At 40.8% G+C, this 14,611-nt stretch overlaps 5 protein-coding genes across 5 annotated transcripts; 2 read left to right on the forward strand and 3 right to left on the reverse strand.

The window, feature by feature from the left end:
* Nucleotides 1–333: 333 nt before the first annotated feature.
* On the reverse strand, nt 334–1,188 carry BATDEDRAFT_21375 (uncharacterized protein; the record flags this gene model as incomplete). Its single annotated transcript, XM_006675206.1, has 5 exons — nt 334–401; nt 519–796; nt 913–1,040; nt 1,094–1,111; nt 1,162–1,188. The coding sequence occupies 5 exons, from the start codon at nt 1,186–1,188 to the stop codon at nt 334–336; spliced, it is 519 nt and encodes a 172-aa protein (XP_006675269.1).
* A 435-nt stretch (nt 1,189–1,623) lies between these two features.
* On the forward strand, nt 1,624–2,010 carry BATDEDRAFT_21376 (uncharacterized protein; the record flags this gene model as incomplete). The annotated part of the gene is made up of 1 exon (XM_006675207.1): nt 1,624–2,010. The coding sequence occupies one exon, from the start codon at nt 1,624–1,626 to the stop codon at nt 2,008–2,010; it is 387 nt and encodes a 128-aa protein (XP_006675270.1).
* Nucleotides 2,011–2,275: 265 nt separating this feature from the next.
* Nucleotides 2,276–3,416, reverse strand: BATDEDRAFT_8262 (uncharacterized protein; the record flags this gene model as incomplete). The annotated part of the gene is made up of 4 exons (XM_006674919.1): nt 2,276–2,422; nt 2,514–2,645; nt 2,752–2,952; nt 3,303–3,416. The coding sequence occupies 4 exons, from the start codon at nt 3,414–3,416 to the stop codon at nt 2,276–2,278; spliced, it is 594 nt and encodes a 197-aa protein (XP_006674982.1).
* Nucleotides 3,417–3,997: 581 nt separating this feature from the next.
* On the forward strand, nt 3,998–9,110 carry BATDEDRAFT_21378 (uncharacterized protein; the record flags this gene model as incomplete). Its single annotated transcript, XM_006675208.1, has 13 exons — nt 3,998–4,027; nt 4,137–4,260; nt 4,368–4,478; nt 4,602–6,580; nt 6,705–6,815; nt 6,917–7,061; nt 7,144–7,270; nt 7,350–7,512; nt 7,626–7,969; nt 8,035–8,266; nt 8,340–8,489; nt 8,568–8,711; nt 8,784–9,110. The coding sequence occupies 13 exons, from the start codon at nt 3,998–4,000 to the stop codon at nt 9,108–9,110; spliced, it is 3,987 nt and encodes a 1,328-aa protein (XP_006675271.1).
* Nucleotides 9,111–12,139: 3,029 nt separating this feature from the next.
* Nucleotides 12,140–12,904, reverse strand: BATDEDRAFT_36365 (uncharacterized protein). Its single transcript, XM_006675775.1, has one exon. It carries the CDS (start codon nt 12,649–12,651, stop codon nt 12,289–12,291), a length of 363 nt encoding a protein of 120 aa, XP_006675838.1. The 5' UTR covers nt 12,652–12,904; the 3' UTR covers nt 12,140–12,288.
* Between the last annotated feature and the right edge of the window lie 1,707 nt (nt 12,905–14,611).

The following is a 14,611-nucleotide window of genomic DNA, read 5'->3' on the forward strand; positions in this document are numbered from 1 at the left end:
TCCCAATATTTGGACTGCAGTTGATGAGTCTGGTTTCAAACTCGGTGATTGTCATTGTATGGTTGTGTCAAAAGACCAATCTCGGTTTAAAACTATAGTCTAAGCGTCATATGATGAACGTTGTGCTTATTGAGAATATTACTGAATCAATCAATATCCAACAAATGCAACAAACATTTAGCCATTGTTTATTACAAAGTAAAATAGAGGTAGCGGATGCAAGATAAATACAAGGACTCTGTTTTACGTGAATACGACTGTAATAAGACTAAGATGGAGTAATGACCAATGTGCATTTGCTATGATGCGTGTTTTGGCATGGCAGATGATCTTTCAGTATAGCCATTTCGGGTGGTTTAATGGTACTCGTACCAAATCTGTATCAAACAGCTCAATAAATTCTGTTGATTTGGAATAGACAAGATTGCCATATTAAAACAATCCATATACAAACAGTTAGCGTACGTGTAATTCAAATCAACATCACTAACAATATTTGTCAGTTTTAAGACACTTACGCTCTGAAAGTATGCGTACTTTTGGCCCAGCATATCTCCGGTATTCCTCGAATATAGAAGCCAAGTTCCATTTTTGGAGTTTACGAAGACATCCAACAACAGTTCCTGTTCTATGCCTTCCAAGATTACACATCACCATGACTGGATAATTTCGTGGATCCAGCATATGCTCTAAACTCTCCAATACAACTTCCTCTGAAATAGGATCCCATGCATTGGCTGTTGAGTTGAATCCAAGATGGAAAAAGTTGATCTCTTGATCGTCGATAAAATTGAGACTATTTGGAGAGGTTTAGCAAGACAAAGCTATAATTGGTTATTATTAATGGAGCAGGGGAATCAAATGCCCACATTCTATGACCACTAAACGTTGATAGCCTAGCAAAATACATACAAGCGCTGATTAGGTTCTTCAGGTGCCAAGAAAATAACAGTTTTTAAACCAAGCTTTTCTAAAAACGGAAAGTTGAGTTCGTTTGGCTGGCCAGATCTATAGAGTCGTTCTTCAACTAGTCCAAAGTTCTGATGGCAAATTCACAAGTATATCGTATTAGTAAGTTGGCAGTACATAGTACCGTTATGGTTTTGTAATACTATAAATTAAAAGTATGATGTTTATACATTTGATACTAAACCAGCTTACCAATGGTGGAATAAAGTGTTGTGACATGCTGAGATTCTTTCAAGGCAAATAGTAATATTTATGGCCATCAACTTTATATCCACGTGATTCGTGAATTGCTGAGCGATGTTTTGACGAGAATCTTGAGCTTGCGTTCAAGTCTGGTTCAACCGATTGGACGAATCTAAAAATAAAACTGGAATGGTCGTTTGAGTATTATACTTGGCAAGTCTGCAGTAGAACTGCAAGGGCAGTCGTGCATTGTAGCAAGCATTAGCCAGCCATATTTAAACTTGTACAAGCCATTTAAGACTACGTTTGTGGATACCACAATTATATTTATTAACAATTGGCTACCTCTGAACCACACAGTAGCTTAGCTAGTTGTAGTTATTCCACGTCACGTTGTTATAAAACGGCATGATTCGCGATTTGTATTCTTAAGCTTTGCGTAGATATTTGAATCCTTGAAACTACGCAATCATGGAGAAGCAACAGGATACTATTCAAGCAAGTGCACCACCGGGGCAAGGACCTCCATATATGCAGCAACCACCAGGACAAGGACCTCCATATATGCAACAACCACAAATGATGCAGCCTCAACAACCTTATCAGCAACCACCAGGACAAGGACCTCCATATATGCAGCAACCACAAATGATGCAGCCTCAACAACCTTATCAGCAGCAATCCAATCAGGGTGCTTATCCAGGACAACATGGACCTCTAGCACACGGCGAAGTCCCTACCATGCAGCCTTATACTGGTGGAAACATTGTCTGTCCATTCTGCCATCAAAGCGTACAGCCTATCAATCGTACATTTGTAAACTATGGTAAATCCACTAAACCAAAACCATTATTGTAACCCATGCCTTTAACTTGATTGTTGTGTACAAATGTAATTTACGCTGCTTTGTTTAATAGATGCCAAGACGAATCAAGCTGGATTTTGTCTCGGAGCTGCATGTTGCTTCCCGTGCCTTATCTGTCCATTCCGTTCCGGCTCTACAGTCCAAAAAACAGTCATGCAATGTCCATCATGTAAAACATTCATCCAGTAATGGCTTTCAAATGAGTCAGCAGCAACTTTATTATTATTCTCGTTAAATATGAATCGATCAATGTGGACTTTAAAGAACCTTGCATCTGACTGCCTTTTTCCTTTGCTTCACTGCCAGCTTAGCTGCTGTTGTAAACACCTCTTTAATCCCCTCTCCTGTTTTGGCTGAACATTCAAAATACTTGAGTGCTCCAATCTGATGCATCATTTGAACTCCCTATAAAGTTTTTTACAAAAATAAAATTAGTTTTTTCGTCACATACGCGGACTACCCAATGTGCTAAGCTGAATAATACTCGTTGGCTTACCTCTTCGTATGTGATGAGAGCTTCGGGTATACGTCCATCGATAACAGGTTCGGGATATTTGCGAATGTCTGCCTTGCTCCCAACAAGAATGCGTGGAACTCCAGGTAAAAAATGTTTGGTTTCTGGGTCCCACTGTAAAAGAGAGCCAAATGTGGTATTATGGATTAGTGTTGGCATCAGATTCGATTCGGTAAGCCGATTACAATACTGATTGGATAGCAAATGATATCCAACTTACTCTGTCCCTAATGTTATCTAATGTGGACGGGTCATTGATTGCAAAAGTCATGATGGCCACATCGGTATCAGGGTAGCTCAGTGGTCGAATTCGATCATAATCTTCCTGTCCTGCTGTATCCCATAGTGAGAGCTCAACAGTCTTTCCACTACTGAGTGTGATTTTTGAAATATAGTTTTCGAAAACAGTGGGAATATACGACTATGGTTTCCATATTATAATAAGTTTATAATTAGCTTGAATTCGATCACAGTCTGATTGGGGATGCTTATCCAAAACCCAACGCCTACACGTTCATATAAAATGAACAAAAAATGAATGCACTTGTCATTCAAATGACAGGTCTGCAATAGAATGGTGCCCATGTCGAGTGAAAGCTTTAATGCACACCAATCTTGCGAAAAATTCCATCAACCTGCTGTTTGACATCATAAATATATATAGCTGGGCTCACTCATTCACAAAGTGATGCTAGAAATCAATCTATACATTGCAACATTGACAGCCCATCACAACGGTAAAACAACTTATGAAACGCTACTTGAACTCACCTCGGGAAACGGCTGCCCAGATTGAACCATGAGCATAGCTGTTTTTCCACAAGCTCCATCGCCTACAATAACCAGCTTTTTTCGCAGTTGATTTTGGTTGTCATAAACACGCATTTAAAGTATATCTACAAACGGTGTTATTTAAGTAGCAGGGTACACATTCCAGACACAATATTGGTATAATACTTGAAATTTCGTCTAAATACCTACATTTAAATTAGATAACTGGCTAAATAAAAATGCTCAAGAAACAGAAGAGTTGATATTTTTCTGGCTCTTGAAAAGGTTGTAAAATTGTTGGACAAGAAACGAGATAGCTGATGTGGAACGTTATGTGCGCGATAGGTAATGTTATAATTGGATGTGCTTGTCAGATTTTGAATGCATCAGGATTGAATGGGCTGTTTATACGTGGGGCTATCTGACACGAGCTGGGCCAGAATCAACAAACTACACCACGCGGCTTTATATGGGAAGGGCTTCGCAAGCTAGTTCAAGACAAGGCCATATAACATTTATAGTATTTGTTGGCATCCCTTCCTATTCAACCTATGATTTTTACCAACGTGAGGGTGTTGTATACTTATTGACTTGTTGGCCAAGATCAATCAAGTGGTTAAAACATTGGATTAAATTCAAGGAATAGTGACGCGCTGTTATCTTACCCTTCGTTCAGTTCTAATCTAACCCCAACAATGAGTAGTCTTGAAGAGGACCAGGCAGTGGTGAGTGCTGAAAGTGTTTGCTTTTCCAAGTTTTTATACCTTGTCAAATGCAATAATCAACTCTATCGAGTGAGACTAGCTCAACTTGTTTTTCATTGGACACTTTTAGATAAACTACTACTTACGTCTTAAAAGATATCAGCATGTTTTAACATACTGCGATATAAAACTCAAGAGGAGGTTGTCTGAGCCTACACTGATTTTATGGCGAGCATTTTCACTCATTCACATAGGTATTGCAAACGTGATAGATGACAATATTGCAATTGGAGCGGAAACACATTGTCCTTTTTGATTTGTAAAACTATCATAATTTAACGTCATTAGCTGTGTACTATAGAAAAATGTGCAGAGGCCTTGAACGAACTCGGGCAACTGCAAGATAAACGTGACTTGACTTTAGCCTATCCCCTAGCAGCTATTTTTGCATATGAAAGTTGCAAGCATATTGGTAAAAATATTCCAACTTGAGATGCCTTTAAAATATTTGTTTCCATAAAACAAGCACCAAGAAAATACTATTTCAATGGAAATTCTAGTGTATTGATATACTCTTACATCCTATACAACTTAGACCACGAAGCAATCCAAGAGCTGCAAGCTAAACTTACCATTGCATCATCAAGTGAAAATATCACAGAACGTGCATATATCTTGGCTGGACTATTATGCATGCATACGGAACGCCCAGACATGGCTAAAGCCTATTTCAAACAGGCATCAATCAAGGAAGGTCCAACTACAATCGGATATGTGTATCTTGGCTGGCTTGAGCTTAATGGAAATACCAATGAATCTGCAGGAAAGGCCAATTCGTGGTTTGATAAAGCTCTTGGTAGAAACCCCCGAGATGTTGAAGCTCTTTTTGGCCGCCTTACGTTTCTTAGAAAAATGAGGCGCCAAATATCAGCAGCAGTCGATATATCTACTCAACTCATCGTGTATCATCAATCGTTTTTACCTGCATACATTGAACGAATGCACATGTACCTTGAGATGGGTGTATGGGATCAAGCTATGGAAGCTTCGCAACAGGTTATAGCCATGTCGCCAGACAATATTGATGGACTGTGTCTTGTTGTTTTACACGAGCTTTGTCAAGAGGGAGGTGCACGCATGGCTTCGACCTACATTTCTAATATTTTTGATGTGCTGGGAAGACTTGAGCCTAAAAATGCCAACATGTATTACTCGATTGCTCGTCCATTTGCACGATTGGCAAACCGCAATATACAGATTCTTGATCAATGCCAAAAACTTGTTGAAAAAGCTATATCGTTAAAATCAACAAGTGAATTTCATACCGAGCTTGGATACATTCTGTTTTTACAAAACCAGATTCCTCGTGCTAGAGAATGCTACAATACTTCAGCCTTGCTTGATCCTCACAACATCTCTGCTTTGGAGGGAATCGTCCGATGCCAGCTTTTTTCTGGTGATTTGCAAGGAGCAAAAGATCAGCTGGATATTTTTAACGAATTTCACAATTCTATGGACCATTCTGCCGAGATAGCTTATCTCAACTCATTATTTGTTTGGAAACAAAGCATGGATATTGAGAAACGAATTGAATATTTGAAGATTGCTGTACGGAAACAGCTTCAGGTTGTCAATTCTACTACACTCAGTTTAGACTATTACGTTGATGCCAATCCAGATTTTCTTTTTGAGATTGTCAAAGACTATATGGAGCACTGTACAGCCGAAGGTGACAAGGAAGATATTTCCATGCAGACTGTTCTCCAGCTTGTTAAAGAGTTGCTAGAAGTAATATGTCGCATTGTTCCAGCATCCACTGAATCTCAATACTGTTTGGCAAAAACAAAGCTTTTTTTAGGCGACAAAATGGGGGCAGAAACAATTTTGACCAACAGTTTGAAACTTGATGGATCGAATTCAAAGGTGTATTTGCTAATGGCCGAGATTCACATGTCTAATGGATTGTATAAACCAGCAATATCATGTTTGGAAATGGCCCTAAGTTACGATTTTGAGATTAGGCATCTGCCTTTATTCCATTTACTTAAAGCGCAGGCACTCAAGTTGAATGGGTCGTATGATGAAGCCCTTACAGCTTTGAAAACCGCCATGAACCTTCCAGCTGTGAAAGATTTAGCTAAACATATTGGCACAAAAACTTTGTCCCAATCCAGTACAAGTTCTGAAAAAATCCCAACGTTATATCTGCTTGCATCGCTGCACCTGGAAGTCATTGATGTGTATACCAAGCAAAAAGCCATGCATGATTGCAATCGTGCCATACAGGAGGCTTTACGAATATTTTCTGGCACGAATCAGGAACCGCGTATTACGATTGCCAACGCCAATGTTCTTTTATCCAATCAAAATGTTGAAAATGCGCTGAACATGTTGGAATCCATTCGGTCAGACCAACCTTATTTTTTGGAAGCAAAGACTTGCATGGCAGATATTTATTTGAAGTACAAAAACGATCGTAAGAATTATGCTCGATGCTATAGCGAAATTGTTGATCGGAACCCAACAATCAAAAGCTGTTTGCTTCTTGGCGACGCTTATATGAATATTCAGGAGGTATGCTATTGGCTTTAAAATTCAAGTCGCTAGGGCTAATTTAAAACAAGAAAACATTGAATTTAGAATGCGCCTACTAAACCAACTGTATTTTTAATCAATTATTTTGCTGCAATGTATACAGCCTGAGCAAGCTGTTGCGGTATATCAATCTGCGTTAAGTTCTAATCCAAATCAAAGTATTCTTGCTTGTAAAATTGGTAAAGCGCTGATCAAAACGCATGACTATTCACGGGTTAGTGGTCATGCATGCTCTTGGAGAAATGGCTGTAATGGGCAAACAAACTTTGGTGTCCATTGTGACTTATTTTGTGCTAACATTGGATAAATGTATAGGCTATTGCATACTATGAATCTGCTTTAGAAAACAATCCAGATATTACATTTTCACTGCAGTTTGACATTGCAGAACTTTTTATGAAGTTAAAACGTTTCGAAGATGCAGAAAAATTGATTACAGAAGCGCTGGCACACCCAGTAGGTCAGTTTATTTTTAACTCGAATTATATTTTGTAGATTTCCATATTTTAAATGGTTTAGTAACTTTTCAAATTTTGAATCAGACAACGAGCCGGGTGTTCTTGCAATGTATGGAAAACTACATATGTTGTTGGCACAAATATTCAAACAAACTGCCAAGCCAGATCAGGCATTTTCTTCTTACATGAGTGCACAAGATATTTATAGCAGGTAAAATTTACAGCCCATTCAACTCTTTATACTAAATTGAATCAGATAGTAATCTGCAATGGCATTTAATAAAACACAGGTTAATTTCACAAGGAGTTGCAGTGGATGCGAATGAAGCTAAATGTCTGTTGGCTGATGTTTGCTATGAACTGGCCGAGATTTCACAATTTAATATAAAGGATTCGGATCGAGCCATTTCTTTTTACAACGAGGCAATTCAGCATCACACATCACATAAAAAGGTGATTTTTGGCATGATTTCTATACGCTGCATTCTACCATGATTGATTTTAGATTTAAAAGGCCAGTTTATGACAATTTTAACTAATTTTTAAAAACAATATAATTTGAACAGGCTGCAATTGCATTGGCCAGACTGTATATCCGTAAAAACGATTTAACAGAAGCTCAAAGACAACTTACCACGATGATGAAAAATGACATTGCTTTAGATGATGCCACGTTCATGATGAGTGAAACCATGTTTTTAAAAGGGTTGTATCAGCAAGCGATTTTCCACCTTCGTCAATTACTGGATAAAAACCCTCTGCACTTTGAAGCTCTTGCTCAGTTTATTGAACTGTCGCGACGTAATGCAAGTATGGATGAGATAGAAGGATTACTCATTTCTGCCGAACATCAATCCAAAAAAACTGCAATAAGCCCAGGATTTCATTACTGCCGCGGTCTATACTTTCGGTAAGATTATTGTTTAAAATTATGATAGTTGGAAATGGATAGCAGTTTTAATGCAATACCTATAGATACAAGTGCAATATGAACGAAGCATTGCAAGAATTTACAGTATGTCGTCGGGATACTCAATGGGGAGAGCGATCACTACATCATCTCATTGAAATATTTTTAAATCCAGACAATGAGACTATTGGAGGAAGTGCAATGGATAATGGTCAAGATTTAAACAGTTCAAAGGCTGATGATACTCGGCAAAACACGGATTCACTCAGTATGATGACGGTTGAAAAGCTTGTCAATGTAATTATATGATGACAGGAATGTTTTTTCCAAGCCAATACTCTAACATGTTGGGTGTGTTGGTGATATTTAGGAACTGCCACAATCGGACAAGTCACTTCGTACTCGCGTTATCGAGTGTCAACTGTTGATGGCAAGCAAAGAAAAGGCATCCATTGAGAAAGCAATTCATATCATGATGGAGATTTTGAATATAGAAAGAGAATATATTCCAGCAATATATGTAAGTTTGACAGTATTGTTCAAATATGGTCTGTAGTAGTGCTGATAAAATGGAAATTTAATTTTGGGATTGCATTAGGGCACATCTGTTGGATTTATGCTTCTCAAACAACCACCTCGAGCACGAAACCAGCTCAAGCGCATAGCCAAGATGGAATGGACGATCGAGTATGGGGATGATCTAGAACGATGCTGGTTGCTTTTATCAGATATATATATTCAGGTATGACACGATATATTTTAATGCATCAGTAGTCAGATGTGCAGCGATTTAAATGATTGTATATGAATGCAGGGAGGTAAATACGATCTAGCAACCGAGTTATTGAAAAAGGTGATTACACATAACAAGTCTAGCGGGAAAGCATATGAATATCTAGGATATATAATGGAAAAGGAAGCATCGTACAAGGACGCAGCGGAGCATTATCACCAAGCATGGAAGCTGGAGAATGAGACGAGTGCAGGAATAGGATTTAAACTAGCATTCAATTATTTAAAAGCAAAACGATACGTAGATGCGATAGATGTGTGCCACAAGGTTCTCAAGCAAGTGCCAGATTATCCAAAGATTGAAAAGGAAATTCTACACAAGGCACGCAGCAATCTAAGATATTTATAAAATAATAAAACGTGGATTTGGTGTCGAGTCAAGTTACCCACCGAGTCAAGTGAATTTCTTTTGGTTGGGTTTGCTGGGAGTAGGATCATCCACTCACTAACAACTACTTCCAACGGTTTATGGAACCCAGTGTTGCTGCTGATTCCTCTTGCTACAGCCAGCACTCATTTTCTGATTTTTATTCTGACTGCAGGATGGCCAACGATGCATCGTCTGTCAAGGATACTGTCGTATCTGCATCATCTGTCAAGGATACTGCCGTATCTGCGTCATCTGTCAAAGATATTGTCATGTCTGCACCCTTCAAGGAGAATGTCATATCTGAATCACTCCAAGATGATGCCGCATCTTCACCATTCAAGCATACTGCCGAGTCTGCAGATACGGCAGTAACCTGCAGTTCTGCTCCTGTTCCTCCACCACTTTCTCTCTCCATTACAGTCGATGTGCTCTCGGATGCTCCCGACAATCATCAGATTTGGTCGCCAACTCCACCGCCATCTCCAGGTAATCGTTGGCTTCTCGCCACTACCAGTGATAATACAAGGTATGGTTTGCACTTTATAACTGTCATGACTTGTGTTGACCTGTCAAGACTGGCCAAATGGCCATGTGGTTGACTAGAAACCTGTGTGAACAGAACTGCTTTTCTAATCGCACTGGCTTGTTACTACTATAGCAAGCCCGATTCTACTCATGGCATTGATACCAACAAGCCGTTGCATTCTGCTTCTTTGACAGCCGAGTGTACTGACAACGATCCATCTCAACAGTCGCTGCCGGACATGTTGTCGACGGTCTCGAGTCTTGATGCTTTGTCCGGTAATGACGGTGTGCAAAGCGTTGCAGATAACAATGTGTTCTCTTTGACAAAGCCGGACAGATCTGCGCTCAGCAGACATGTCGGTAGTGTCAAGGATGGTGTGAGTTTGGGCTCTCAGACCGGTGGTTCAACAGTCACTGCGATGGACAAGACTCAAGGTTTGCCTCACTGGCCACGATCTGCTAGCTTGCCTACAGCTCCCAACACACCTGGTCCCATCAAGATACCACCAGCATGGCAGACTGTCGCTCATCAGAATCTGCAAGTCTCGATGGGCAGTGGAAAGTCTCTTGATCTGGGCAGCCACGCATCTGTCGAGCAATGGTCTGATCAACCCACTCCGCCATTGCAATCGCAATACCACGTGCAGTATAGATCTGCTGCTGATCTCAGCTCGCATTCTTTGCTGCCGTCTTCAACTGTTGCTGCTGCTCGACGTACAGATGGCGCTCATGTTGCTTTAGAGGGAAAGTTTGAGAGTGCATTCGCATTTGCTAGACACAACACTGGCCGCCATTTGACTGGCAGCAATATCGCCAATCTCGCCATCACTGGCGCTAATATGAATACCAATCCTCGCGTCCAAACGACGCTGCATCGCCAGACTTCTTCTCCTAGTTTATCCTGGAGATCTGGTTCGGCTGCATCTACACAGCAGATCAATCATTTTCAACCAGAAACATCCTATCAACAGCAGCTCACTCCAATGGTCAATCGTCTACACCATGCCTCTTCTCATGACCATCTTTCTACTAGTACTCTTCAAGTTACAGACTTGCCTTCTCAATTGACTGCTTCCTCTTTGACATCGTTCATGTCACACGTTCCTGCTAATTGGGGAGCGCAAGAACAAAAGACGCCATCATCCTCAACCTACATCACCCATCCAAACGCGTCACCTTCTAGTGAATTGAGATCTTGCGAACAACCTTGGATTTCTGAAATGCCTGCTGCGTCCAATGCCATGATGCCGGCATTTGGCACGCATTCATGGCAAAAATCTACTCGTCCATCCCATATACGTTCCTCTAGTTCTGGATGGGGTTCATCGTCTGATGATCAAAATTACAAGCGTGGGAACTCTTTACCCATGTCCACTAATGGCTCGGCTACTCCCTATATGAATTGGCAACAGATTGAAAATATCCAGCAACCAAAGCAAGTGCAACAGGCAATTTCTCAGCATTATAAACAACAATCATTTGGCTCTTCTGCTTGGGATTCGTCTATCCCATCTCAGGGATATAACGAACTACATCAGATGCCATCAATCACTGTGGCTGCCGGATGGGGTGTTTCTCCCCAGTTATTGAATTCTGCTGGTCTTTCCGATCAAGTTCATCCTAGTGTAGGCTATTCTACTCGTGACGATTTGACTATGAATCGCACTACCAAATGGATTAGACCTGCTCAACAGACTTTGCCTCATTCTACCCATACTCCAACTCAGTCCTCACTGGCATCCTCCAATGTTAATTGCGCTTCTACACTGGGGGTGCAGTTTCCAACAGCCCAGCAGCAATTATCATCGCCCACGGCTCATGGAAATATTCGCCGTGTTAAATCTGCCGCAGTATTGTCCGACTTGGCCTCGGCTCGCAATATCAATCAACAACAGCAATCACTTCGTCGTCCTCCAAGCGATTATCTGCAATCACGTCTTGCAGATCGTATCATTCAACAGCGTTTTCCCGACGATTTACGTCGAAATAGTTTTACTCACGGTGTTACTTGTAACAACACGGTTGGCCACGGCATTCAAAATGCTGGTTCAGCCACTATTACTCCTAGAGTATCTCTAAATCGCGTACCTGTTCGTACAGTCGATGAATTGAATCGTCTTTCGCAGGCTACTAGTCCGGTCCTTCACTCTATACCACTCACTTTTGCTGGAGCTCTACCGAGCACTATAGCTACTACTTCTGCTACCATTTCCACTGGAATGGATTCTACAACTCAGTTTCAAAGCGCTCTGCGTCGTCCTCGTTCTTCCCGTTCCATTACAAATGGAAAGCCTTTGCTTATTGGAGAGCCCATTGGTATTTTTGTGCGGCGATTTCCCGACTCCACAAAAATAGTAGATCTTCTTCAAACATTTTCTATATTTGGAGATATTCAGAATGTTGGTATTGATGCCAAAAAAGGGTATGCATTTATTGACTTTGAAAATGCCAAAAGCGCCCGTGCTGCTATTGATGGGGTGCAAAATACCAAGCTGTTTGCGCAATCAGAGTCGCTAGAAATCATCCCACGCTATGAAAAAACTGGCGTGCCAGAATTTCTATCTACCTCTACAGCACCAACCACTACTGGTGCTGCCACCAGCACTTACTCTGGCCATACCTCTGCTCCAGTTCAGAGATCAGCTCGTCGATCAAGCAGTTTTGATCGAAACTCGCTTGATGTCAATACATGTAGTCGAACAGTGCATCTTGTCAATTGCCCACACAACATCAATAAACCCGAACTTGATGCTGTACTTGCCCCGTTCAACGAAAACAAGCGAATAAAGATTTTACAGCGGTCCAACGAGCGTCGCGCATCTGTTTTTCTTACTTTCCGGACGCCAGAAATTGCTCGCAAAGCTGCCAACTTTGTGGGTACTCGACCTCGACCTGTATTTCGAGACATGAACGAGCCTGTGGTCATTGAATTTCCTGTCAAGGATGCTGCCATGACAGCTGCTGCGGATTCGGCCACTATAAAAAGTGTTAGCATAGCTGCTGCTCATAATGACTCAACAAAGAGCGACTTTAATTCGCGTGGCTTTAAGAAAAGTCGACGCACTGCTGCTGCCGAGAATCGTACTGTATATGTGCGTCAAGTAGCACCAGAAATTGTGACATTGGAAGAACTCAAAAAAAGCTTTTTCCCTAGCACTGCATCGATTGTGTCATGTCATATTCTTCCAAAGAGTGACTCTGCCCTTCCATCGTCTGCATTTGTTGTGTTTGATACTCCACAAGTAGCTGCGGCCGCAGTCGCTTCCAAGCTGGGTGGATGCACACTCCCTCGCCACAAACGCGTTGATATGCCTTTGGTTCCATGGACGGTAACCGCCGCTGAATTGGAAGAATACCTTGCAGATGCTGGCGAGATCAAACAAATGTTGCTTCCATCAGAGTACAGCGCAAATGGCGTATCTACTGCCATGGTCGAGTTTGTGTCTGCAGTGAGTGCAGCCAAGGCAATCGTTCTTTGTAGAGAGGTGATTCCCAAGTTTGGAACAACAACTATCAAGGCAGACTATTCTTCATCGCTTAAGCCAAGCGAAAGCTCTGATCAGACATGTGGGGAGAGTATGTCTACTTTTTTTGTTACTAAATCCAACAACGGGTCATCTTGGACTCATGCTGCGCCATCGCCATTTGATCAGCATGTCGTAGTGACGCTTGCTGAGCTGGCCACTCATGATACATTTACCAACCTAGAATCTGGATCTGGGTCTGCCTCGGAGGCTATGGCAACATCACTATCTCATTTTAATGAACTTCAGCAACATGATGCCGTAACTATGGATGAGCTTGTTTCCCATTCTTCTCCTGCAGCCCGTGTTGCCTTTTCTGTCAATGCAACTCCGTTTAACGGAGTACCATATCCAGAAACTAGCAGAAACGCTACTTTTTTCCCGCAGTCAACTCAAAACGTGGCTGATCAAGATGATCAGGTCGAGGAAACCATCATTACTCTTAGTCAACTGTCAGCTCTTGGTGTTGATAGCAAATAGGCTTTTGGTTTGATGAATGTTGTTTGCTTTTATTCTAAAATTACTGTAGTTAATCTTTGTTCCGTACCTACGCGATGCATACTATATGTGATTCCTAGAATGTAATCTACTGTAGTCCTATAATACCTTAGATTAAACTGATGTTTTATACTACATTCATTTACTCTCAGTCTTACATTCCCAAGTCTTCATTTTTCGGTTTATTCTACTCATCCCTCATTCTTTCTTATCATACCTTGTCTGTCGTATATACCATCCTTTTCGTTTGTTGGTATTTGATTTTTCTACAGTATTCATACAGCAAACATCTACTCTTGTCATATCCTTTTATACACACCCTAGACCGTTACATTCATCCCACCTCTTCCCTTTTCTCACTTTTTTCAAGCCATGCCAGCCTGTTATTTTGTTGAGCCTATTTTTCTTTTAAAGCTGCGTGTCTTCAATCATCATCTTGTTAGCAGAGCTACTGTATTGCTGTATGAAACGCCTTATAGCTATCTGGTGCTCATTTCATTGTTTTCAAGCTCACGAATTGGATTCAATTGTAGATTGCACTCTTCAAATTACGTAGCCTTTTATTTCTTCTTGCACCTTCAATACTCGAGCGAAGATTTATTCTTTTTCCTAGTTGAAAATATACCCCCGATTATACTTTTATTTTGCTTTTAGTGGATATGTTGCAAGTCGTATTCTTAGTGTATCGGGTTTCTTTGACTCCATCCACTTTTTGTTTTCATTGCCAACTCGGAAATCTTCAAATTGAATCTGGAATAAAAATACCAATGAAACCGCCTTTTATTCAAATCACTAATATGGGTAGTCCAAATAATACATTTTGAATGTACAGTCATATTCACATGAAATGAAGCACTAAATAAGAGTCAGTATAGTAAACAATCAATTCTCACCCAATATGCTGAACAATCGTGTCATTTGGCTTTTGTTGGT

The sequence above is a fragment of the Batrachochytrium dendrobatidis genome (assembly GCF_000203795.2).
Source record: "Batrachochytrium dendrobatidis JAM81 unplaced genomic scaffold BATDEscaffold_1, whole genome shotgun sequence".
In the NCBI taxonomy this organism is placed as follows: Eukaryota; Fungi; Chytridiomycota; class Chytridiomycetes; order Rhizophydiales; genus Batrachochytrium; species Batrachochytrium dendrobatidis.

What these genes read in the sequence shown, in the direction of transcription:
- BATDEDRAFT_36365 (XM_006675775.1), bottom strand. Translation starts at nt 12,651, where the DNA reads ATGCTAACACTTTTTATAGTGGCCGAATCCGCAGCAGCTGTCATGGCA.